Source organism: Alternaria rosae, assembly GCF_020736505.1.
Source record: "Alternaria rosae strain MPI-PUGE-AT-0040 chromosome Unknown BKA58scaffold_9, whole genome shotgun sequence".
NCBI lineage: Eukaryota > Fungi > Ascomycota > Dothideomycetes > Pleosporales > Pleosporaceae > Alternaria > Alternaria rosae.
In genome coordinates this window covers 756305-778373 of record NW_025763578.1, presented here as the reverse complement: position 1 = coordinate 778373, position 22069 = coordinate 756305, and the positions used below count along the sequence as shown (strand labels likewise).

Here is a 22069-nt window from a genome sequence, read left to right as displayed (position 1 = left end):
ACGGTGATGTCTTCGCCGGAGTGCAGGAGGCATGTAGGTTGGAGCGGGAAGGCCGCGAAGACGTAGTTGCCGACCTCGGGATGATTCGCCGCAACGCACCTGCCTCAAGATGGACAGTCCAACTTCTTCCGAGCATGTCACACTAATTCACAGGGATACTTTCTGTGAGCCATGAATTTCAATTAATTGACTCATTGTGGAATCGCAGCACTTGACGCATCACCTGCGAAAATCATGTACCGATACGTAGATGTAGTACTGATTTCATTCCGTCTTCCAAAGCTAATGTAACTATCCTAATACAATGATACAAGGGACCAATTCCCCACAAACACCATACCTCACATGAACACCAAAACACCAGTCAAAGTCCGTCTCCAACGTGAAAAGAGTCATACATGAAAAGGGTATCCAGCCAACACCGACAGATGATACCAAGCCCCAAAGAAGGTCGGAGAAACACAGATTGTTGAACTTTTAGGCAGATACAGACACCTCAGGTGGTCCCTGGAACATGGCCTCAGCGGGCGCGTCGGGATCCCCTGTAGGTACTGCTTGAGCCTGGGATGCCAGCTCGCCACTAGCTCCAGTCTCTGCCCATTGTCCCCAAAGGCCACGCTTAGCGCGAATGCGTAGAGGGCCACCAAGCTCGTTAGCTGGTTGCTCAACTTTGATGGCATCCTTGGTCGCCAGCACCAGCATTTCGAAGAACATCTTGGTCGCGTCTGTCCTTGATGTGCGGGCCTCTGGGAAAGCGTCCTGGAAAACAATACTGGTCTTTTGTCGTACCGACTCGCTCTCTTCAGCTTCGGGTCCAAATTGTTCTCGCAAGAAATGAACGGCGTGTTTGGTGCCGAGTGATACGGGCCCGGCTTCATCGGGATGAACTAGCGGCGCAGTTGTGTCGTCAAAGTTGTCTGGAACGGGAGAGAATATGTCCTCTTCGTCATCACCAACCTGTTGGAACCCAGGGTCATCGGGAAGTTGAACGATATCGTCGGATCCCGCAAGCGTGGGATCGTTGTCACCACCGAGGCCAATGTTACCGCCTCCCAAAGTCGGCTCATCCTGCTCGAACTCCAGCTGCAGCTGTGGCGTTTTCTCTCCTTCAGCTGCGGCCTCATCTTCGGTAGCGTCATTGTCGGCAATTGCACCGCCACGCTTGCGCTTCTGGGCTGGGCGTGAGATGACTTCCAATGAAAGGATACCTCGAAGCTCTGGAGCCCATCCTTGACTTCGTCCATCGCCCAGAATGCTCGAGACAAATCCTCCAGACTTTTGCATGTTCATCAAAGCCATCAGAAGAGGGTCGCGAGGCAAGAACGAAGCAGGCTTGAGGATCTTCTCACGATTGTTCTGTTGCTCTCTCAGCTGGTGGCTTGAGATCATGGTTTCGGCATCAGCTGCAATGACCCTCCTGCGCTTGGCGCGAGCTTGATGGATTGACTCTTCCTCTTCCTGCTCTTGCTCTGGCTCAAACATGGTGGTGTTCTGTTCGGCAACCTCCTGCTCAAGGCGTGTGGCCTCTTCCTCTCCTAACTCAGAGAGCGGTGACTCTTCGCGTTGTCGCGTAGGCAAGTCACCAGCAATAGAGCCTGCAGGAAGTTCGGTGTCCATATCCATACCGCCCATGGTGATATCCAGATCGTCATCCAGATTGAGTTCTTGGCCACGTGCGAGTTCAGTGGGAGGATCTTCGCCAAGGTCGATGCCGAGATCATCGTCATCCACTATCATGTCTTTGCCCAGCCCGGTAAACTCCTCGGACCGACGTCGTTCCAAAGGCGCGTTACGGCCGACTTCAATGCTGGTACCCTCATCGTAAGCGGCTGTCGGCTCCAGGTCATCATCCTCTCCGATGTCCAGGTTCAGGTCGTCGTCCGGCAGTTCCATGGGCTCCCCGCGCGCCTGTTCAATGCTGCCGGAAAGGAACTGGCTGTTGTCCCAATCAGGAACTGTGGTGTTGCCGAGGTTGAGACTGCCACTAAGAGGCTGAGAGAGAAGGAAAGAAGGGTCGGGCATAGGAGCCAACAGATCGAGATCGGTGATCTGATCCTGTAGCATGAGGTTTGTGGGGTTGGCGACGTGAGTCTGAGCGGGCGCATCGATGTTTCCGGGACGGAAGGCCTGTACATGGGTCAGAAGTGGTCATGTCACGCAGTCAAACTTAGGACCTACCATCCTGATCTTCCACAGCGCTTCCTGACAGTCATCCTGTAGGTAGTTGACCTTCTTGTTGTAGATGCGAACCTCGCCGAGGAGCAACTGCGCGTTCAACCGCAATGCAAGCGGACCGCCAGCGGCCACCTCAGGTCGGATAATGACCTCACAACTCTCTGGGATCTTGTGCTGCAGCACCTGAGCTTTCGTAAGCTTCTTCTGTTGATTCGAGGCAAGCCAGACGTGCGCAAGCGCGCCCTGCTTGAATAGGAGATCCTCTGGAAGAAACATGGTAGTGGTTGGGTAGATCGATTTGTGGGCGGGGTGGTGGAGGAGTCGCGCTCTTGTTTACGTCGACGCGTCGCGGACAAGTCGATGCGCGTGGCGTGAAAGCGCGCCGACAATGTCAAAAGTGGGCCCCCGAAATGCGCGCAGATGCAGCAATCGCAGTGATGGTCAGAAATGGTTGAGCGACGATGGTGTTGCGGACGCGCTCGGTCGTTAAAGGATGAATGAGGCTGGTTAGGGCTGGCTGGGATTACATGGCAAACACGACCCAACCCTCGCTTAGTCATAGGCTTGTCTGAAGACCAAGCCCAACTTCACTCTCCACACACGTCATCTTCCGATCCGCATTATTTTCACTATACGGCAACCTACTATGCACATACTTCGGTAGACGATAGGAGCAGTGTTTCTGTTTGTGGTGTCATTCAGCATGACGACCGCTCATGCAGTTTGGACAATCGACTCAGTCAGGGTAATGAGACAGTGATGACTGATTTCAGATGCAAGCCTCAGCAACTACTACCTCAGATCCGCCTACTCCACCTCAATCCCGGACTACTCGCCCCCACGTACTTCACATCGACCTTTCTCCCTCTGGCTGCAAACCCCTCCCTAAGCCATACCACCAACCGCTCGATCAACGGCGCACAGTCCACTAAAACGTTCTGCGTACCGTGCCGATCACTTACCCTGATCCGAGGCCAGGCCTCAATTATCAACGTCTGCAAACTCTCTACATCTAGGAGATTGTCCAACCGATAAATTGTGATGATATCTTCCAGCTCTCTGATACGCGTTTGATCAAAGGTCCATAGATCAAAGTCCCACAACATTGTTGGAGGGATAATAACATCCTCAGCCCAGTTACATGAGCCAATCGTCATGTACCCAGCTTCAAACTTCAACGTGACTTGCGTTAACCCTGTACAGCGCTTCATGAGCTCGATGCATATGTTCCTAGTCCCTGCGCTCGGTTCATAGCGGCCGAAGAGCTGAAAATCGAGTTTGCGAATTGCGGCAAAGCCTTGGTCGCTCTCGCTTAGACTCTCCAGGAGCATTGTGAAACGTTCTGCTTGCTCAGGGTACATGAGGTAGAACTCAGTCGTCCGTAGAAGATGCAGGGAGACGTCGACGCATGTGGCTTGGTTCACGCGACAGAGTTGTTGGAGCCACTGGAGGTAGAAAGGGTCGCCTCCACGCCGGGTGTCTACGGCGCCGAAGTTCACAGGCTGAGACTGAGAAGTAAGGTCTTCTGGGAGTATCGCATGATGGTAGATGATCTCGCGAAGCTCCAATGGTAGATTTGGAAACATAATCGTGGATGGTGCAGAGTTAGTCGGGTTCGTTGTGTTCATTATGTTTTGCGGAAAAGGTGCAATGCGAAGGATGTTGTTTGTTTCTTGCAGTGCTCAAATTTGCTGTTTGCGAGAACAGAAGACATGTCTCGCAAGTCAACAAAGCAGTGTTTCGGCACTACTGTTCTCGTGAAGAGCACTGCTTCATGGTTTTATCACGTAATAAAACTAAATTGAATTGGTCACTCCTTCTATTGTACACTCATCCTGTGCCTGCGTGCGTATCGCATTGAGTTTGTTGGTGTCGGTCCATGTGAGCAAAGGGGTCGTCAATGAACTGACGAATTTCGAATGACTCCAAGATATTAACGGCGCCATTGATTGTCTGAACTGGTGTTGCTGAATATCTACCTTATCTACGAATCTGCAGGCAGAGATATTAATCGCGCAAAATAGTGACACTCAGTGTCGAGTTTATTTAATGGGATGACATTGAATGGGGCGGGAGCTGGAATAGATGGGAAAGCGGCAAAAGACAGAGAAAGGAAATGAGGTGACAGTGTGCTGGGAATCTCGAATCGCTTACAGCATAACTATGCATGAATGGCCTCTACTGCGACTTACTTCAGCATGCAGCCTGGATCTATCATGTTTCAAAATGTTCAGTAAACAGTGGACTTCTGGTCCCTGTGGTCCTTGAAGTACGATAAGCGATGGATCCGCCCGATGATCATCAAACCCACTGACATCCACAAGGCTGAAGGGCGAAATTCGGGGTGCAGAGTTGCCCGTAGGCAGAGTTGTTGAGACCCGATTGCGCTTGGCCGTGCGACGGGTGCGGATGCACCGGACGGTTTGATTAACGGTCGCAGATCGGGCGTCCGGAGCAACGTTGGAACCTACTGCGAACCACTCGCATCTAGTCTCGCACGAGGTCGAAACTTCGACCGGTTTCGCAAACAGCACCAGTTCGCATCTTCTGAGATCAGGCCAGATCTCGTGGAGAAATCTTTTGCCGTGAGGCCATGTCGATTTCGCGCATGTAGGAGCGCCGATCTTCATAAAAAGGAAAAAAAGTCTCGAACGCGCACTCCGGCCTCCACTTCAGCCATCTTCTGATATCAGGTACGCTATCTTATCGGTGTCGCGACTCGCGAGCTTACGCCCGTACATGTTTCCGGTGTCGAGCGGGCCGGCTTATCATGTTCTGAGGCAGCAGTGTCGGGACCACATGGCACACATGCGCCATGATTACTGCCTCACGTAGGGTACGACTGCAGCACCACGTAATCAAAGAGGGCTGAAGTGTGACAGGCTAACGCCATGTGTGGATTCTCTGGAGTGGCTTTCTTGGGTCTTGGTGCTGACGAGTGCACGGATGAAGTGGCCGTGCAAGTCTTGGACTCGTTGCCCACTTTAAGCCGCCTTCCAGAATTTGTTTGAAACGAGGTTCTGCTGTCCCTGTCCCTGTAAAGTCAACTTGGCTGTTTGAATGATTAGTCGTGTGCGCACATGGATGCGAATTCGTGCAACAACCTGTTGGTTGCCGCTTCAACACCTGCCGAGGTGGCTGAGCGTCACCGAGTACGTATGAGGTATGCAGGCGACAGCGAAATGCCGGAAACGACGGGAGAGCGAAAAATCAAGGTTTTGGCGCTAGGTTGGGTTGACGAACTCAGTACAACCAGGGCAGGGTCTCGTGCATGCGTAAGAGGAGACCCTGGCCATTGAGTAAGAGCGCACTGACCGCAGACATTCTGGCCTCGGGTCTCTCCACTGTATAATCTACCATGACACACACATCTTCTGGACGCGTCAACTGTCATAAGAAGTTGCGGCCTCCATCGTCACAGCTGATCTTCCACCTATCTCTTCCAAGTTCTTGAAACCTGTCAGCCATCTGTCTAATCTGCGCTTCATAGCTATAAGCCACGCATCGTGCATCTGCAGAACTTGGGCATCCTCACATTAACTCCGTTCGGCACTCCATCACACTATTATTGGACCCATCCGCACGCTACCAAGACACGCCAACGGACCCCATCGATTACGGCTACTTTAACGCCCGAATACGCAATTACTACCCTGCATATCTTGCATTTGCTGGCTACATCATCGGGCATTCACAACCCTCCGGCGCATATATTACGAAGTCTGCCCTCGGCTTCAGGACTTGCTCAAGCTCAGCACATTCCAAAGTCTCTCAGTCACAAGTCGCACATCTACAACTCAAGAATATCACAACCAACACACTCGACAACTCCCAACCACACCAAGCCACAATGTTCTCTTGCGCCAACTACGAGCGAGGATGCCGGGGTCGCTGCAACTCCATGAACGGACGATGCGACAGCTGCCACACACTCAACCTCCAAGTCCGCAGCAACAGCGCCTCGTCCACATCTTCAACCAACGGTCTACCATCAGCTGCCTACTCAGCAATGACCAACTCATTCGCATCGCTGTCACAACTCAACTCGGCCTCATCGTCGACAAGGGCGCAATAACCGCCGGGCACTAGGCGTTCGCCCTCATGACATTCGACGAATCATTCAAATATCAGCGACTTAGCGGCACAGTGTGCAGGCAACACTCTTCAGCTTCGACTTTGCGATTTGGGATATTTTATTGGAGCACATCGGTTTAGCATTTACACGGAGCCATCTTTTCTTTCAGTTGTATGATATACCATTTTCATTTTTCATCTCTTTGAAGGACCACTGCAGGCGTTTGGCAGGGCATGCAAGAGGCGGAGCGCTAGGCAGAGTTTCCCTCGGAGGACTTGACAAACTCCCACCACCACAACAATCAAACCCAAATTACCTCACTTGCATCTCCTCATGCACTCGTGATTCTTTCCATGCAAAGAGCACCCTGTCGGCATCACACCTGCCACAATACGTAAGACAAGACTTTCTCCTAGCCCCACAGTCCTGTCTAGATCTCACCCTCATCCGTCCGCCCATCACGCAAAAACCCACAACCACGAGCTTCAAGCTTCAAGGCCCGATCCCTTTGTCTCCTTTCACGGCAATCACGGGTCCATATTTCCGTACAAAACGCCCATCTATTTCCTTATTTCCTATAGCCTCTACACAGAATACGTCCGTGATGTCCCGTTAGCTGGGGGACGCAGGCCAAAAAGCCCACTCTTAAGAGGAATCCAGACCACCGGCGCACGGAGTAGTAGGCAGGGCCTAGAAGTCGGTATCGATCGAACGTTGTGCTGGGGATCGACTCGCTTGGACGGGCAGCTGGTGCAGCGCGCCTTTGGTGGCCGCTGCACTGTGACGTCAGTCGCGCTTCTCACCACGTCCTGCTTCGCTTCTTGCATGTGCGCAGGCGTGCGTTTCAGCTCCGAGGCAAGCGGGTCCTCTAGGAGTCCACTCGTAGGCGAGACGAGAGCGCGAGAGGCTTCTTTTCGGTGTTGTGATGTCGTTTTCTTTTGATTAAACTTTGATCATGTCTCTTGTCCGACATGCTGCCGCGGGAACCAACCTCGCACAACAAAAGGTCTGGACCTCAGGTGACGGCAAAATGGTACCGAGGCCAATAGAGTCGTGCATGGTGGTTGTAATGCATGGCATTTTCGCATTCCCATGCCCGGGTTCATGCATTTGAGCCCATCGTTTCGCCGAAGGCTGCATCAAACAGCCGTAAAGTGTGTTGTTGTCGTTGTTGTTGCCCAGGTGTAGTTGCGCCGATATTTGCATGCAGCTGCTTGCAGTGACACCACCCCCAGCACTTCTACAAGGCACCAATGTTGGCTCTTGCGGAACCCAACATGCGAAGTCTTCGATCTTACTGCTCGCCAAACCTGGCGCATGTCAAAGCTGCATCGTGGACGTCAAGCTATAATGTTGAACAACAAAATCCTTCGCGCCCAATTTTAGCATCGGGATCGTGAGAGCGATGGAGCTTCCACTTGCACTTCCTTTTGCTCTCGTCTCTTAAAAGCCTATCGGAGTCGATGACCCGAGGCTCGGACCTTCACTACCGGCACTCGATAAGTGCGGTGACAAGCGAAAGCGAAGAAAGATATTAGTGCCATCGACTCGAGGGTCCATAAAACCAGTGAGTTGCTAGCGAAGCATAAGCGCGAGACGTGGCTTTTCGGGAAGGAAAGACGCTTGTTTTCCCTACGTCATGCCGTTGGAAAAGTTGAACGTGTCTCCACTGTCGTGAGCAGTCTGGAACCTCAGATTCGGTCGCGCCGAGGTTCTACATACGTTCTGTGCAGTTCTTCTATCGATGAAGTCTGCAGTCCAGTACTCACATGTGCCTGGGATTCACATTCCACCTCGGGCTATCTGGGTAGGCACCCATCTGAGGAGGGAGTAGGTGTTATCGAATGCAATGTACTACTATCCACATGATCTACTTCATCTAAGATGAGTGATCACCATCTAGCCCGTACCCTTAACAATCATCTCCTCTTCACGCGTAATGATTCCGGCTTTCACTCGGTGAAGATGCTGCGTAATCAGTTCTTCAAGCCACCAACTAACAAAGCCTCACAATGCGCTCGATGACCGTTGGGATACTCACCAATAGAACCAGCGCACAACGTAGTACAAAACACCTGGGTCACACCTCCTCGTGCCAACGACCACCAACTATTCTGGAGAGTATGACGCCCCAGAATAAACCCGCTGACAAAACGTCGCTTCCAACGCTCAAAAACTACCGATATCGCTACCCGGACCGGGAATGTGTCACGTGGAACCGCGACAGTAGGACAAGCGAGCTGAATAGGGTATGCATGACGGGCTGGATAAGCCGCATACCACCAGTCGTTGCAATATCGAACGATGCAGCTTATACAGCTACGCAGTAACACCGTCCGATGAACCTATGGCTGCCCAGCGATGTGCTTACTCAACCACGTCTTGTGGTGCGGGTGTGATTGATTCTAGAAAGAGGAGGCTCGAGGTGCATGCAGCCCTACCCGTGTGAGGAAAGCTTAGTTGGCTGTGAGTGTAAGGCATAGGCTCGTGATGGCAGGGCTAGTAGTAAATTGGTGCACGTCGAGGTTTGCGGTGGGATGAACCTCATGCACGTCTTTAATCACAACCCTAGTACATGATCCAATCAACCGCGTCCAATACAGTGGCTAGCGAAGGCTGAGTCGGTCTACCAGCCAGCCACAACGTCTGCCCACTACCATCATGCTCCATCCCCTACCTCATCCACCCCCAAACAGGCAGGCATTTCGTGCACCCCAACACCCCGTTAAGCCACCCCGTATCTACCCGTACTCGCATACCCACGTATCCCATGTCCGATGCCAAATCCCCCATCAAACATAGCGTACGTAAATAAATTCCGCTTACCAAATGCCACACAAGCACCTACAAGCCTCACGCGCCCTGTGCCTTCGCATACCGCTCCTCCGCTGAATAATCGCGGGACGAGCGATGAGAAGAGCAAATAGCGTGCTGGCTAGACGCACGTAGGAAAATGATCAGCAAAACGGATTGTGACGCGTGGGTGTCTCCGCGCAGTTCATGGCGTTGTGATATGGAGTACATATCCCCATTTGAAGCGGTGATGTTTCCTGTTTGTTGATGGAGAGTAGCATCAGCTTTCCTCTTTCCTACTTCCTACTTGCTTCTTTCCAGTTTGGAATTGAGGGAGTTGCCAAGATCGGACATCGATTTCTGGATTCGACTTTGACTACGGGTGCAGCGTAATTGCCAAGATATCAAGCTTCGTAGATAAGCTCTTCCTTCTAGAAGCATGTCGGCGCCTTGGTCAGAACCCGCCCCGCGAAGGAAGGCCAATTACAAAGTCCGCTTTCGGCATGGTGTGTATCCTGATCTGGAAAGCCAGGCTACTAGGGCGGACATCAAGAAGTACGACTACTTCTTTGGTGCGGCGCAGAGATGGGTTGGTACACCGGGAACATGTAAGTGCCGTTCATGGGGTGGTCTTGTCGGGTCGATGGAGTGTGCTAATAACTTTGTTGTAGTGGACTTTGTCGATGAGTCGTCTCTCGTAGCTGAAGAGTTCGAGGGCCCCGGAAGTGCTGATCGAAGGAAGACACCGAAACATCTGGTTCGCTCCAGAACGGCTGAAAAGATACCCCAGTCGGTATCGAGGAAAAGCCCGCAAGCAAGAGAGCGACATATGCGCACGACGAGTCGAAGCTGGAATGATCGAGTGCTCATACCCGCAGCACCACAGACCACGCCCGACCTATGGCAGCTTCCGTCGCATGTCCGGCGACACACAAGCCCAGCACCAGGCTCTGTCTCAAGTCTTTCCAGCCTTGATGAGCCCCTACCTGGAGCCTGGCGCTCTGATATCCCCTCACCACACCCATTCATTCCAACCAACCAAGCTTTACTGGTAGCATGGCCGATACCTGACCCTATCGAAGCGTATCTCTTTCGATTCTGGGTAGAGAAAGCATCGGACGCGCTAGACATAACAAGTCCCTCTAGTATCTTCAAGAACATCGTCCCAAAGCTCGCATTGACAAGTCCGATGCTCATGAACGCCATCTTGATGATTTCCGGACAGTGCATACTGCGCTTCGATCGGTATTTCCCCACCAGACCGTACGACTACCATGAAAGGCTATTGCAGAGTCTTATACCGTATATTGCCGAGAAGGGACAAATCGAGGACGAGGCGACGCTGGTGGCCGCCATGCTGCTGCGAAACTTTGAGGACTTCCATGGTACGTGAACACGAGAAGAGTTGCGTGGCCATCAGCTGACATTCGGATAGCGGGTACACAGGGGCAATCGCATCTCTCGACGTTTGAACTCTTCTATGGTCCCGAAGGCTGGGTTTTCGACATGTCTAGTCCGGTTGTGCAAGCCGCTCTGGTACTCCACGTACATACTGAAGTCAGCCAGGCATTGCTCAACCAACCCAGTCTGCGCATTGACTATGAAAACTTTATCTTGCCAGCTTTAGTGTCGCCAGTTGACGAGGTTTCGTGGAGTAATCGCATATTATGGCTCAGTGCACGCATCCTGCAGTGGGCTCAGAGAGGCGTACGGACAATGGCCGAGTGGCAGTATCTTCGCAGTCTGGTCGACGAGTGGGAGAGAAGGCGCCCTGCAAGCTTCGACGCCTTCTTCTACCAAGAAGGCAATCCACATTCCGTCGGGGGATCTCCAGAGCTGTGGTTCTCTGGTGCTTGTCATGGTGAGTTAAATCGTCCGTTAGCTCACGGACTGTTCATTAACGGGAGGCAGCGGAGGCGAACCAGCAGCTGCGAATATGTCGCATTACACTTGCGATTTACAATCCAGGAATGAATGCGCAAGGCGTACACGGGATCGTAGTTGCAGATTCTGCACATGGTGAAGCCTTGAGAATTTTGAGAGAGATGATAGCTATCGCTCGGTGCAATGCTCATTGTATTTCTGCGCAATGGGATGCTGCGTATACGGTACATAAGTTTGGTTCCGTACTGCAAGATAATCAGGATCGATGCAAGATGGTCGAATTTCTAGAAGAGGTGCAGGCCACAGGCATGCCGACACGCACGTCGGTTGAGCATCTCAAAGAGCATTGGAACTGGAGATGGAATCATAACGCAGGAGAAATGAATTGATTCCCAAAGAGCGAGCATGCGGTCGTCACCAACATCACCTGGTCAGTGACCCAGCAAGCCACAGACTGCCCATGGCCACACCCAGGAAGGTGATGAGAATGATCCTGCCCTTTCCGGTAAGAGCGAGGTAGGATAGGACGCCGACGATAAGCTCCCACCGTCGAGCTGCATCCCTCCGAGCTTTCCATTGTGGGTTAACGTCAAAGGGTGGCCTGGAAAGAACGTCGTTCACGCCCATCTTGATAGGCTTATCATCGACGCGCACAGATAGAGCCACCGGTCGATGGTCGGATGTCGGCTGTACGGGCAAGGCGGTGTAGATTTGCGGTTCAAGATCTGTTGAAGATACAGACGGGAGGTAGAGGATTCGGTCGCACCATGATGGATATCGATGTTTCGACCACTCCCACGAATCATCCTCTCCAGATCGCTTGGGCGCGTTGGAATTTTTGCCATGTGAGGTGGAGTACTTGTATGTAGGAGGGAAGTTGATAGGCAGTTCTTGGAAACCATGCAGGGTGCGTTTAGCGTCTTTTTCTCTTATCAGTTGGTCCTTCTTCAGCAGATGTGAGTAGTGGGTTGGAGAAGACTCGGACGCTGTCGGTTGCGGATAGGATTGATGCGCTCCCTCTTCTGGCGGGCTATCGTGTGTGCGGTAATTCAAGTCGCCGTAGAAGAAAACGTGGTTACCAGGTGTGAAGAGACCGTTGTGGTCTGCCGGGGTCTCAGACGAGGGACCAAGCAGCGGTCGTTCTTCGCTTGAGCTGTAAGGGGAGTCGTCGTTGTTTACGAAGACCAAGTTCCGCACCAGATTCTCCCAGTCTTTGTTCCGTGCGTCGACATTGCTCTCCATAGGCGCAAGATGGGCAGCCGCAAAGGTGAGGTCTAGGGTATCTTCAGAGTCTGGGCACGAGAAGCCGACGCGCATGGCGACGGCGCCCTTGTTGCCCATGTTGGAGAAGCCGACACCAGCCCCTGCCGACTGTATCCATTGTATCCTCTGTATGACGTCGGGTTTGGCGAAGAGCATCAGGGCCGTCATGCCCAGGCTGCGCGTCGCAATGTGTTCGAGTGAGTCGCTGCCATTGCTGCGGAGGTCGGCGGCAAGCTGGACAGTCGTGGTCACGCGGTCAAAGTAGGGCTTCAGATAGGAGCCTCCGAGGAACGAGTAGGCAATGGGCGCAATCTCCTGCAGGGATATGGCGACGATGTCGGGCAGAGGCGTGTCTTTGGGGAGGGCGTCGAAGAAGGAAGGCGCGAGGGACTGGGGATCGACGAGGTTGCGCGCGGCATTGAAGGTGAGGAGGTAAAGTTCAAACATGATTGATCACGAGGCTGTCGTGTCGCTGGAGACGCGTCCGTCAGCACAATCTCGGCTTGTTGAGGGCGATCACGATGTGGCACCAAGGATGACGAGGGCGGGGAAGGTCCAAACGAGGGCTTGGAAGGTACGAACAGAGTTATTGCTGGAATTAACAACACACGTAAGACGTCTACAGTACAGGTAATCTCATGCACGGGGATGGTGGTGGTGCACCCGTGGACGCGTCTGGTGGCAGGCAAATGGCTGCAGCGTGGGGTAGCAGGCGGTCAGGATTTGCTGAGCTGCGGTAGTGCGGAGAGGATAAACGGTTAGGGCGGCTCCACTGAGCGCTCTGGAGGTGGAGTGCCAACCGCGACGGCGTGTGATTTCAATGGAGACAACGAACGAGACAGGCCAGGATGCAGTGTGCGGACACTGCGGAGGTGGGAGTGCATGCGGGATGGCCTCGCCAAATCCTGGCCCTGCATAGACCTGTCGTCAGAGGCGTCCGTCAACAAAACGCGGTGGGGGAAAAGCTCAAGCTCTTGGAAGGACCGAAATTGTTTGCCAGCTGCTTGGGCATCGTGAGCTTCACTCCCAACCTCACTTGATTCTTCCTCTTCATTTCCCACTTCTTGCCCTGTTCTAGCTTGCTTCCTTCCTGAGTAGTATCACATTGACTCGAGAGCCTTCTAGAATCACCCCAGATAATCTACTTTACCTCGACGCCTACTTTCTCTTCCTAATTCAGAGCGTCTCTCTAACACCCGCGACACCCAATTGAATTGGGCATCCTACCACAGCCATGTTCAGGTCTCAGGTTTTCCGTCAAGTCGCACGCGCAGCCAGAGCCCAAGCTCCCCGTGCCGCCTTCAGACCAGCACAGTCAGCTATTTCCTCACAGCGACATTTCACGTCCTCGCCTAGTCGCTTCGACAAGGACTCCTCCAACGAGGATGATGTCAACGCTGCAACCACATCGGGCGAGCCTGGTGAGAGTGGGGAGCACGAGGGTCAGTATGCACGTACCCGAGACGACATTGTCGTCGAGTACCCAGAAGAGAAGGACCTGCCGCCTTCCAACCCCGTCGTGGGTCGAGGAGGGGAGCACTTCAAGCGCACCCTGGCTTCATTCTCCATGGAGGGCAAGGTCGCTGTCGTCACTGGTGGAGCTCGAGGTCTGGGTCTAGTCATGGCGCAGGCGTTGGTGACCTCTGGAGCCGACGTAGCCATTGTCGACATGAACAAGGAAGAGGGTGAGCGGTCAGCCAAGGGTCTTCTCGATATCTTCAAGAAGGAGAACCCCGGCTCCAGCAGGTAAAAAATTCATATGCCAAAACAGCGACCTCAACTAAGTCGAGACAGGGTTCCCAAGGTTACAGCACATTTCTGCGACGTCTCGAGCCCGACGTCGGTTAACCAATCTTTTGCCGAGATTCTGAAGAAGCACGGCAAGGTCGACAACCTCGTTACATCGGCTGGCTTCACCGAGAACTACGATGCCATCTCCTACCCCCATGACCGCATACAGAAGCTTTGGGGAGTCAACGTTGACGGTACCTACCTGTACTCTGTGGCAGTCGCGAAGCATCTCATGGAGAGGAAGGTACCGGGCAGCATCGTCATGATCGGTAGCATGTCCGGAGCCATTGTCAACGTACCGCAGCCACAGGCTCCGTACAACGCCGCCAAGGCAGCTGTCAGACACCTGGCCTCCAGTTTGGCGGTTGAATGGGCTGGTGCGGGCATTCGTGTCAACTGCATTTCGCCTGGATACATGCTTACTGCGCTGTAAGTACACAGAGAGACGAAGATTGCGCAGATGCTAACGAAGTTGTAGCACCAAGAAGATTCTTGACGACAACCCGGATCTTCAGAAGCAGTGGACTTCTCTCATTCCCGTTGGTAAGATGGGACGTCCTGAGGATTTGATGGGTGCCGTCACCTTCTTGTCTAGTGACGCGAGTTCCTACGTTACTGTAAGTCATGTTCGGCCGCACAGATGAGCAACAACTGACCAAACACAGGGTGCCGATCTCCGAGTTGACGGAGCCTACACATGCACTTAAGCCAGGGCTGACAGGGGAGTAACGTGGGCGAGAGCGCAAGAATGTATGATAGGGTGAAGAAGTCCACCAGCTGGAGTGATAGTTTGCACAGTCTGGCGACTCAAGGCGATGTGGTAGCTTCAATAATAGTATGAGAAATCTTCAAATAATCAACCATTGACAAAGACACGACCCATTCCCGTTTCTGTCCGCGTGAACTTTGCTCTTACATTGTCTTTGAAATTGGCGGGTGCGTCATAGTCTTAGGCAGATCATGATAAAGCTGCCCAGCGCGTGTCTTAGTCATCCCCGTTCTCAGCCTCTTTGTGGCCGTGCGACTCCACCAACACCAGCCCTGCATAAAGCTCCAGTCCCTCTAAGGCGCTTCACGAGGGCTAATCTAGTCGCGTCATGTGGCATAAACAGTCACACAATACAACATAACCCACCCTCACTCTGCTTCTTTGGCCGGCCCGAAGCCATGTTCAACATCTCGAATTTGGTGCAGAAGGCGCAGCAATACATCGAACCCACGCTCAACACCATAGCCGCGCCCGCATCGTCAGACCGCCGACCCTCCAAAGCCACACTCTTCCGCTACCAATTCCGCCTACCCGACTCGCAGAACCCCCTCCAAGAGATTACCGCCGAGCTTACCCTCCAACCCCACCATTCCACGAGGGGCCCCGGCGATGTCACATCGGAGAAGGAGCGCAGCCAGGGCAACCACTATGTCGGCAAGCTGCACCTGAGCGAGCAGTATCTCTGCTTCTCCACACAGGGCTCAAGCTTCGCCAATACCGCTAGCCTCAGCTCATCGAGCAGCTTCACCGGGCAGACTCATGGGGCGGGACCTGCGGGCAATGGTTTCACGTTACCACTATGCGGCATACGGCGGGTGGAGCGACTGCATAGTCAGAGCTACATGTTCGCGCTGGCGATTACAACGTGGAACGGCATACCAGACTCGAAATCGCAGGTACCTGCTGGTCAGAAGCTCACGATTCAGCTGGCGGGGTCTCGACAGGCATGCGAACGCTTTTGCGATGCTCTCAAGAAGGGGCTGAGAGAAGGCGTCAAGGAGGTAGACAATCTGCGCAAAGTAGTGGGGCAATGCTACTCGGAGTATCTTCTCACAGACGCCGAGCAGAAGAAGGCCGGAGACGATGGCAAACAAGCGCGGGAACACCCAGATACCGGCCTAGGCATGATCTTCAAATATCCAGGCAACGCGCGGAAGCTGAGGGATGCGACAAAGATACGGCTATGGCGCGAGTATCTTAGAGGTACGACCACCGAGCCCACGCAACGATATTACTAACGTGCAGCAGATAATGGCCGAAGTGCGACTCTCATCCGACAACCTACTTTCCACAAGCTCATTCGCGTCGGTCTGCCGAATCGGTTGCGAGGCGAGATGTGGGAGCTCACATCGGGCGCCTTCTTCCTGCGCCTGCAGAACCCGAACCTCTATACCCAGACCCTAGCAAAGTTCTCCGGGCGAGAGTCGTTAGCGATCGATGAGATTGAGAAGGACCTTAACAGGAGTCTGCCGGAGTATCCAGGCTTTCAGTCCGAAGAGGGAATCGGCCGACTCCGACGAGTCTTGACGGCATACAGCTGGACAAACGAGGAGGTTGGCTACTGCCAGGCGATGAACATTGTGGTCGCAGCACTGCTGATGTATGTTTACCCCTTGATATACAGCTGCTTATGTCTAACGAACCAAGATACATGTCCGAGACTCAGGCCTTTTTCCTCCTATCCGTGCTGTGTGACCGCCTCCTGCCCGGCTACTACTCACAAACCATGTACGGCACCTTGCTGGACCAAAAGGTCTTCGAATCACTCGTCGAAAAGACGATGCCCATACTATGGGATCATCTGGTCAAATCAGACGTGCAGTTGTCCGTTGTTTCTCTACCTTGGTTTCTCTCGCTCTATATCAACTCTATGCCTCTAATCTTTGCTTTCCGCGTTCTTGATGTTTTCTTCCTCGAAGGCCCAAAGGTTCTCTTCCAAATCGGTTTAGCTATTCTGCGCATCAATGGCGAGGAACTACTTGATGCTACAGATGACGGCACCTTCATCTCAGTCTTGAAGTCGTACTTCTCAAGGCTCGACGAGTCTGCCCACCCGAAATCAGAGAACCCAAAGCTGCGAGCAGTCACTCGATTCCAGGAGCTCATGGTGGTCGCGTTCAAAGAATTTGCGGGCATCACACAGAATACCATCTCCGAGCAGCGTGCGAAGCACAAGGATGCCGTACTTGAGAATATCGAAAACTTCGCCAAGCGTACTTCAATACGTAACCTCGGTCCCGATAGCAAGAAGTTGAGTGTGAATGATCTTGGGTTCTTGTACGACAAATTCTACGCCGTGTTGTACGAGCGACAACAAAGAGCTGAGATAATGCAACAAGAAGCCGAGCGCAAGGCAAAGGCCAGCAGGATGAGAGCGACAGAAGTTGTGATGGGTACATCTGGAAACGCGGAGAAGGGTCGTGTGGCACTTGGACCTAGCCCTACCCAGATGGACTACGATGCCTTTAGAGAGTTCCTAGCTGGTAAGTCATGCGGTGTCAATATCATGTACGCACGCTTACAGTGATACAGGCATCGCAAAGTGGGCAATTACTGACTCACCGAGCTCACCACCCGAGGGTAGTGGCACTCAGTCTCCGCACTCGTACTTTGGAAACAGCATGAGGAAACGCCCCCCGATGTCACCATGGGGCTCAGGACCGGAGCCAGCGGACCATGAGTTCATGCGACGCTTGTTCCGGCGTTGGGATGTGGACATGACCGACTCGTTATCGCTACAGAATGTCGTCACTGGTTTCGCGCATGTCAAAGGCACGAAGGACATCATGTCCAACATCAGCTACTTTTTCGAGTTATACGATGACGACGGCGATGGCAGAGTAGATCGTGAGGGTATTTTGAGAATTTCCGAAGCTCTTCTTTTCCTGTCGAGGCGAGGCGTCCACGACCCAAGCCCGGCTGCCTCGTCACTGGACGTAAGCTCGGAGGCAGGTTCAGAACGCATCGGTCGCGACGAACAATTCTTAAGTAGCGTTTCTGCCTTCATTCGGCATTGCTTCGAATATGCCGACCCCGATCACCCTTCCAATCAGTCAAATAAGGCCGTCGAACAGGTCTCAGAGGAGGTTGACAACTTCGCAATTGGTGACGACGAGGAAGATGACTTGATAGACTTCGGATCTGAGCCAGCAACACCAAAAGCCACAGCAACCACGTTCGAGAAGTCGGACCAGAATCCAATGTCTCCAACACCATCAAATCATACCACTGAATCAGAGGTTGCAGAACGCAACGACAAGGCGAAGTCGGCGAACCTTGCGCTCGATCCAAACAAGCCTCTTCACATAACACTACCTACTTTCCGCATGGTCATTCTCGCCGATGACGCATTGCTGAATTTCTTCGAAGTCGGCTTCTCGTCGTCTTTCCGTCTGGCCGATGAGACGCTATCCTCGGGTTCCAGCTTCCACAACCTCACCACTTTCGCCAATGCTGGAAGGCAAGGCGGCGGAGGTGGAGGGTTGGGTGGTGTCGTTGGTGGTGCTGGCGCTGGTGTTGTGCCACCTGGCAAAGGCCTACGAGGCATGCTTGACAACATCGTCAACGACGGAATGCGCGTCGCAACCGAAGTCAGGAGACGATACGACGAAGCGCAAAAGGAGCTGGATAAGGAAGCTCGACACGGACGAGATGACGACGACGATGATGAGGAGGTTGATGCGAAAGACCTGGATCTACTGGAGGGTGCAGAAACGGTGGATGTGGGTGCGTCGAAAGGAGAAGCCCCACTGGACCTACTGTCACCGACGGGTACTGGGGAAGAGATCAAACCGACCAGGAACCGGTCGGCTAGTGATGCGAGTAGAAGAGTGCTGGAGTTTGAGCGGTAGCATTATTTGACTAGCATGAGTGATCTCCTTGGAGTTTAGGATTATCTCAAGACCTTGCTTGTTCTGGTCTCTTTTGGCTAGACTCATGTATGAAACGTTCAAAGTTATTTTCTGTGCACCGAGGTGGACGATATTGCTAACGAGAGAAAGCCAGGGTGTGCTTGACGCTGAACAAAGTCGCATGACAACGTCTGCATGTAATCGGAAGAGGTAAGTTTGTGTAACATTGCAACGCCTGTATTTAAGCGTAAGCGGCGACGTACCATCGTTGATACCACCATAAGCATCAAACCCAACTTCATCCTCTCACTAAGCGCACGTTTACAACCAACTTCAAGCACAGGAGATCCTGCAACCACCTTGACATCATGCTACATGCAAACATTCTCGCAGCAGCCCTCATCGGCTTCCTCTCCAACAGCACAGCCATCCCAACCAACCCCTTCCATAAAATCGCATTCGACCTAGACTACATCGGTCGCGCACGCCAGACATCCCTCATAGAGGAAACAACACGCATTGTCTACGGGGAGAAGGAAGTGAAAGTCAATGTTGCAATCTGGAATATGCATATACCCGAATCGCACTATTTCCACGATATACTGGAGACGGGTCTGCAGCCCATGGGCAGGGGAGGTGGGTTCCGCGTTGTGGTTTTCACAGGGAGGGGGTGGCTTGAATATAGAGGAGGGAGGGAGAAGGGAGATTGGAGGTTCAGTGGGAACTATGTGGTAGATGGTGGTGTTGTGAAGTTTAGGGATGTGGGTGGTGAGGGGTGGTGGGGTTGGCTGAGGAGGATGGGGAATGGATGGAAGGATGGTGATAGGAATGAACTGTGACCAGCTCGACGAAGCGTCGGTGTAGTCTGAAATACAAGGAAGCTGCATAGTGATACTCGCTGACATTTGACTACACAATATTACACAGTATGCTAAGTTTTAGAGAGAGAGAGAGAACCGCTAGCAGCTATCCGACGTCAACCGCGTTCGTGTGTTCAGCTCTCCACAGCTACCCCGCAAGTCTCGTACCTGGCCCGCGGCTCAGTTCCGAACGAAGCTCACTAACACCAGCTTTCTCCACACCAAGCATATCCCACGATGCACGCGTATTCTTCCTTACTTCCAATGCATTTCGCGTGTGAAGATGCTCCGGTCGCTCTTTGCTCGTACTGCAAGGTCCCGTAGATCTGCTTACTGCGCGCGACGAGGTCTACTTACGCAGGCATACAGCGTCGGACCCACTGAGGCATGTTTCAAGCTTCCCGATGATGTGATGGTGGAGACTGACAGTACGACAGCCGCCATTGCTGGAGAAGACGGTGCCGCAGCACTTTGACGAAGTTGTGAGGCAATACGGTGACCGTAACGCGTATGTGCCGAGTGAATCAAGCTCCAGGGACGCGTTGCTAAAACTCATATAGAGTGATATCACACCATCAACGTATACGCCTGACTTATGATGCGCTCGATCGCGACTCGAATAGGCTTGCCAGGGGACTGCAGAAGCTCGGCGTGAAGAAAGGGGAAAGAGTCGCCGTAAGCTTGGGGAACAATGCTGAGTTCGCTACTGTATGTTGCAAGTATGGTCAAGGAGCATAGTCGCTGATCAGAGGAAAGCTCACGTACGCGCTGTTCAAACTGGGAGCGATACTGGTATGTAGCCAACCGGCTAGAAGCATGGGTACTAGCAGCTAACAGCTACACAGGTGCCACTGAATCCCTCGTTCAACGCACCCCAAGTCCTCAACGCGATCAATCACCTAGATGCCGCGCATCTCATCATCGGAGCCGAAACGAATCTCCCGCGTAAAGACCCACGATCCAATATCTCGCTCCTCACACATTTGATACCCAACCTCGCCGGCTCGACCCTCGAATCCGAACTCGTCCCGTCATTGCAGAACGTCATACTGGTAGACAACTCGCAAGGCAGGGTGGACCTGGGAGATTACAGGTGTCTGAAGAGATACGAGCACGTCGTTGAAGATGGTGCTCAGGACAACGCGTTTGAAGATCAAGGATTGCATCCGGATGACATCGTCAATGTCCAATTTACGTCTGGCACCACAAGCATGCCGAAAGCTGCGTGCTTGAGTCATAAGAGTATCTTGAACAACGGAAATAGCATTGGCGACAGGATGCTATTAACGCCAGACGACGTTGTGTGCTGTCCGCCTCCGTTATTCCAGTAAGTCCTCACAGCAACTAACTGTCAACACCAACTGAATCCTTGTAGTTGCTTTGGATGCATTCTCGGATACATGGCCACAGCGACCCACGGCAGCGCCATCGTCTTTCCAACCGAAGCCTTCAATGCCCTCGCCACACTCGAAGCCGTTCGCGAATACAAATGCACAGCACTCTATGGCGTCCCCACCATGTTCGTCGCTGAACTGGAGCTGCTAGCTCACGGTGCTGTTCCCAAAGATGGGTTTCAATACCTGCGTACCGGTATCGCGGCTGGCTCTGCGATTCCCTCGGAACTCATGCGCAAGCTGCACAAGAATCTGAACTTGACTGAGTTGACCATCTGCTACGGCATGACCGAGACCTCTCCTGTATCAGCCATGACCACCACGGACGACCCCATCGAAAAGCGCATCGATAGCGTCGGTCGTCTCCTCCCGCACGTTCGCGCCAAAGTTGTCAATCCGTCAGACTGGTCGCGCACCCTTGACGTAGGCCAACGCGGCGAACTCGCGGTATCAGGCTATCTCCTTATGAAAGGATATTGGGGTGATACAGCACGTACGGAAGAGGTTTTACAGCCGGATGAGGACGGAATGCTATGGATGCATACTGGTGACGAAGCTTCTATGGACGAAGAAGGATATATCAAGATTACTGGCAGGATAAAAGATCTGATCATCAAGGGAGGCGAGAACATCCACCCACTGGAGGTAGAGAATTGTCTCTTCGCTCATCCTGCTATCAGCGAGGTTAGTGTTGTGGGTCTACCGGACGAGCGGTACGGTGAGGTTGTCGCAGCTTTCGTGGTTACGCATGCTGGCGATGACGGAAAGGTGACCGCGGATGAGGTGCGAAGCTGGGTTAGGGAGAAGCTAAGCCATCACTTAGGTAAGTCCATGCGCCCCAGGATCTTGAAACGTAAGCCCTGGGTCCGCCTAGAAACGATGCTGACTTCACGATCTAGTACCCAAGTACGTCTTTTGGGTAGACAACTACCCCAAAACTGCCAGTGGAAAGATCCAGAAATTCAAGCTAAAAGAGCGAGGGATTGCGCTCTTGCAGGAAGGCAAAGGACTAATCTAATGCTCTGTGCGCCTTGTGCCCTGCAATAAAAAACATACTTCTTCTGACTGCTGTGGGTATCATGGATCTGATGACTAATTCGCAACAGAGACTTTGACAAATTGCAGGCCCTGCAACAAAATCATTATTGGTAGTGATTGTCACTAACCGAGACCTTTACAAATCTGTTCTTAGCTAGGAACATGTGATTAACAAG

General features: G+C 52.8%; 7 protein-coding genes across 7 annotated transcripts; 4 read left to right on the top strand and 3 right to left on the bottom strand.

The window, feature by feature from the left end:
* Nucleotides 1–248: 248 nt before the first annotated feature.
* Nucleotides 249–2670, bottom strand: BKA58DRAFT_366889 (Rec8 like protein-domain-containing protein). The gene is made up of 2 exons (XM_046168899.1): nt 2179–2670; nt 249–2127 (listed from the first exon to the last, which is right to left on the bottom strand). The coding sequence occupies exons 1-2, from the start codon at nt 2449–2451 to the stop codon at nt 478–480; spliced, it is 1923 nt and encodes a 640-aa protein (XP_046021934.1). The 5' UTR covers nt 2452–2670; the 3' UTR covers nt 249–477.
* A 122-nt stretch (nt 2671–2792) lies between these two features.
* On the bottom strand, nt 2793–3855 carry BKA58DRAFT_391184 (uncharacterized protein). The gene has a single exon (XM_046170892.1). It carries the CDS (start codon nt 3801–3803, stop codon nt 2973–2975), a length of 831 nt encoding a protein of 276 aa, XP_046021933.1. The 5' UTR covers nt 3804–3855; the 3' UTR covers nt 2793–2972.
* A 1400-nt stretch (nt 3856–5255) lies between these two features.
* Nucleotides 5256–6721, top strand: BKA58DRAFT_462494 (uncharacterized protein; the record flags this gene model as incomplete). The annotated part of the gene is made up of 2 exons (XM_046174848.1): nt 5256–5403; nt 5673–6721. 2 exons carry the CDS (start codon nt 5256–5258, stop codon nt 6248–6250), a joined length of 726 nt encoding a protein of 241 aa, XP_046021932.1. The 3' UTR covers nt 6251–6721.
* Nucleotides 6722–9482: 2761 nt separating this feature from the next.
* On the top strand, nt 9483–11316 carry BKA58DRAFT_322423 (uncharacterized protein; the record flags this gene model as incomplete). Its single annotated transcript, XM_046167846.1, has 4 exons — nt 9483–9651; nt 9715–10428; nt 10479–10904; nt 10955–11316. The coding sequence occupies 4 exons, from the start codon at nt 9483–9485 to the stop codon at nt 11314–11316; spliced, it is 1671 nt and encodes a 556-aa protein (XP_046021931.1).
* Nucleotides 11317–11333: 17 nt separating this feature from the next.
* BKA58DRAFT_236526 (Endonuclease/exonuclease/phosphatase) lies at nt 11334–12915 on the bottom strand. The gene is made up of 2 exons (XM_046166596.1): nt 12819–12915; nt 11334–12662 (listed from the first exon to the last, which is right to left on the bottom strand). The coding sequence occupies exon 2, from the start codon at nt 12635–12637 to the stop codon at nt 11351–11353; it is 1287 nt and encodes a 428-aa protein (XP_046021930.1). The 5' UTR covers nt 12638–12662; nt 12819–12915; the 3' UTR covers nt 11334–11350.
* Nucleotides 12916–13327: 412 nt separating this feature from the next.
* Nucleotides 13328–14815, top strand: BKA58DRAFT_236418 (uncharacterized protein). The gene is made up of 4 exons (XM_046166595.1): nt 13328–13936; nt 13985–14410; nt 14460–14598; nt 14647–14815. The coding sequence occupies exons 1-4, from the start codon at nt 13425–13427 to the stop codon at nt 14686–14688; spliced, it is 1119 nt and encodes a 372-aa protein (XP_046021929.1). The 5' UTR covers nt 13328–13424; the 3' UTR covers nt 14689–14815.
* Nucleotides 14816–14941: 126 nt separating this feature from the next.
* BKA58DRAFT_322581 (uncharacterized protein) lies at nt 14942–21873 on the top strand (the record flags this gene model as incomplete). Its single annotated transcript, XM_046167857.1, has 10 exons — nt 14942–15953; nt 15996–16350; nt 16398–17233; nt 17283–18521; nt 19891–19969; nt 20022–20169; nt 20218–20253; nt 20307–20788; nt 20837–21678; nt 21755–21873. 10 exons carry the CDS (start codon nt 14942–14944, stop codon nt 21871–21873), a joined length of 5148 nt encoding a protein of 1715 aa, XP_046021928.1.
* Between the last annotated feature and the right edge of the window lie 196 nt (nt 21874–22069).

Excerpts from the sequence above, each read along its gene's own strand:
- BKA58DRAFT_366889 (XM_046168899.1), bottom strand. The coding sequence starts at position 2,451 with ATGTTTCTTCCAGAGGATCTCCTATTCAAGCAGGGCGCGCTTGCGCAC. Across the intron at positions 2,128-2,178 it reads CGCTGTGGAAGATCAGGATG|GCCTTCCGTCCCGGAAACAT; the intron begins GTAGGTCCTAAG and ends ACCCATGTACAG.
- BKA58DRAFT_236418 (XM_046166595.1), top strand. The coding sequence starts at position 13,425 with ATGTTCAGGTCTCAGGTTTTCCGTCAAGTCGCACGCGCAGCCAGAGCC. Across the intron at positions 14,411-14,459 it reads GGATACATGCTTACTGCGCT|CACCAAGAAGATTCTTGACG; the intron begins GTAAGTACACAG and ends ACGAAGTTGTAG. Across the intron at positions 14,599-14,646 it reads ACGCGAGTTCCTACGTTACT|GGTGCCGATCTCCGAGTTGA; the intron begins GTAAGTCATGTT and ends GACCAAACACAG.
- BKA58DRAFT_391184 (XM_046170892.1), bottom strand. The coding sequence starts at position 3,803 with ATGAACACAACGAACCCGACTAACTCTGCACCATCCACGATTATGTTT.
- BKA58DRAFT_236526 (XM_046166596.1), bottom strand. The coding sequence starts at position 12,637 with ATGTTTGAACTTTACCTCCTCACCTTCAATGCCGCGCGCAACCTCGTC.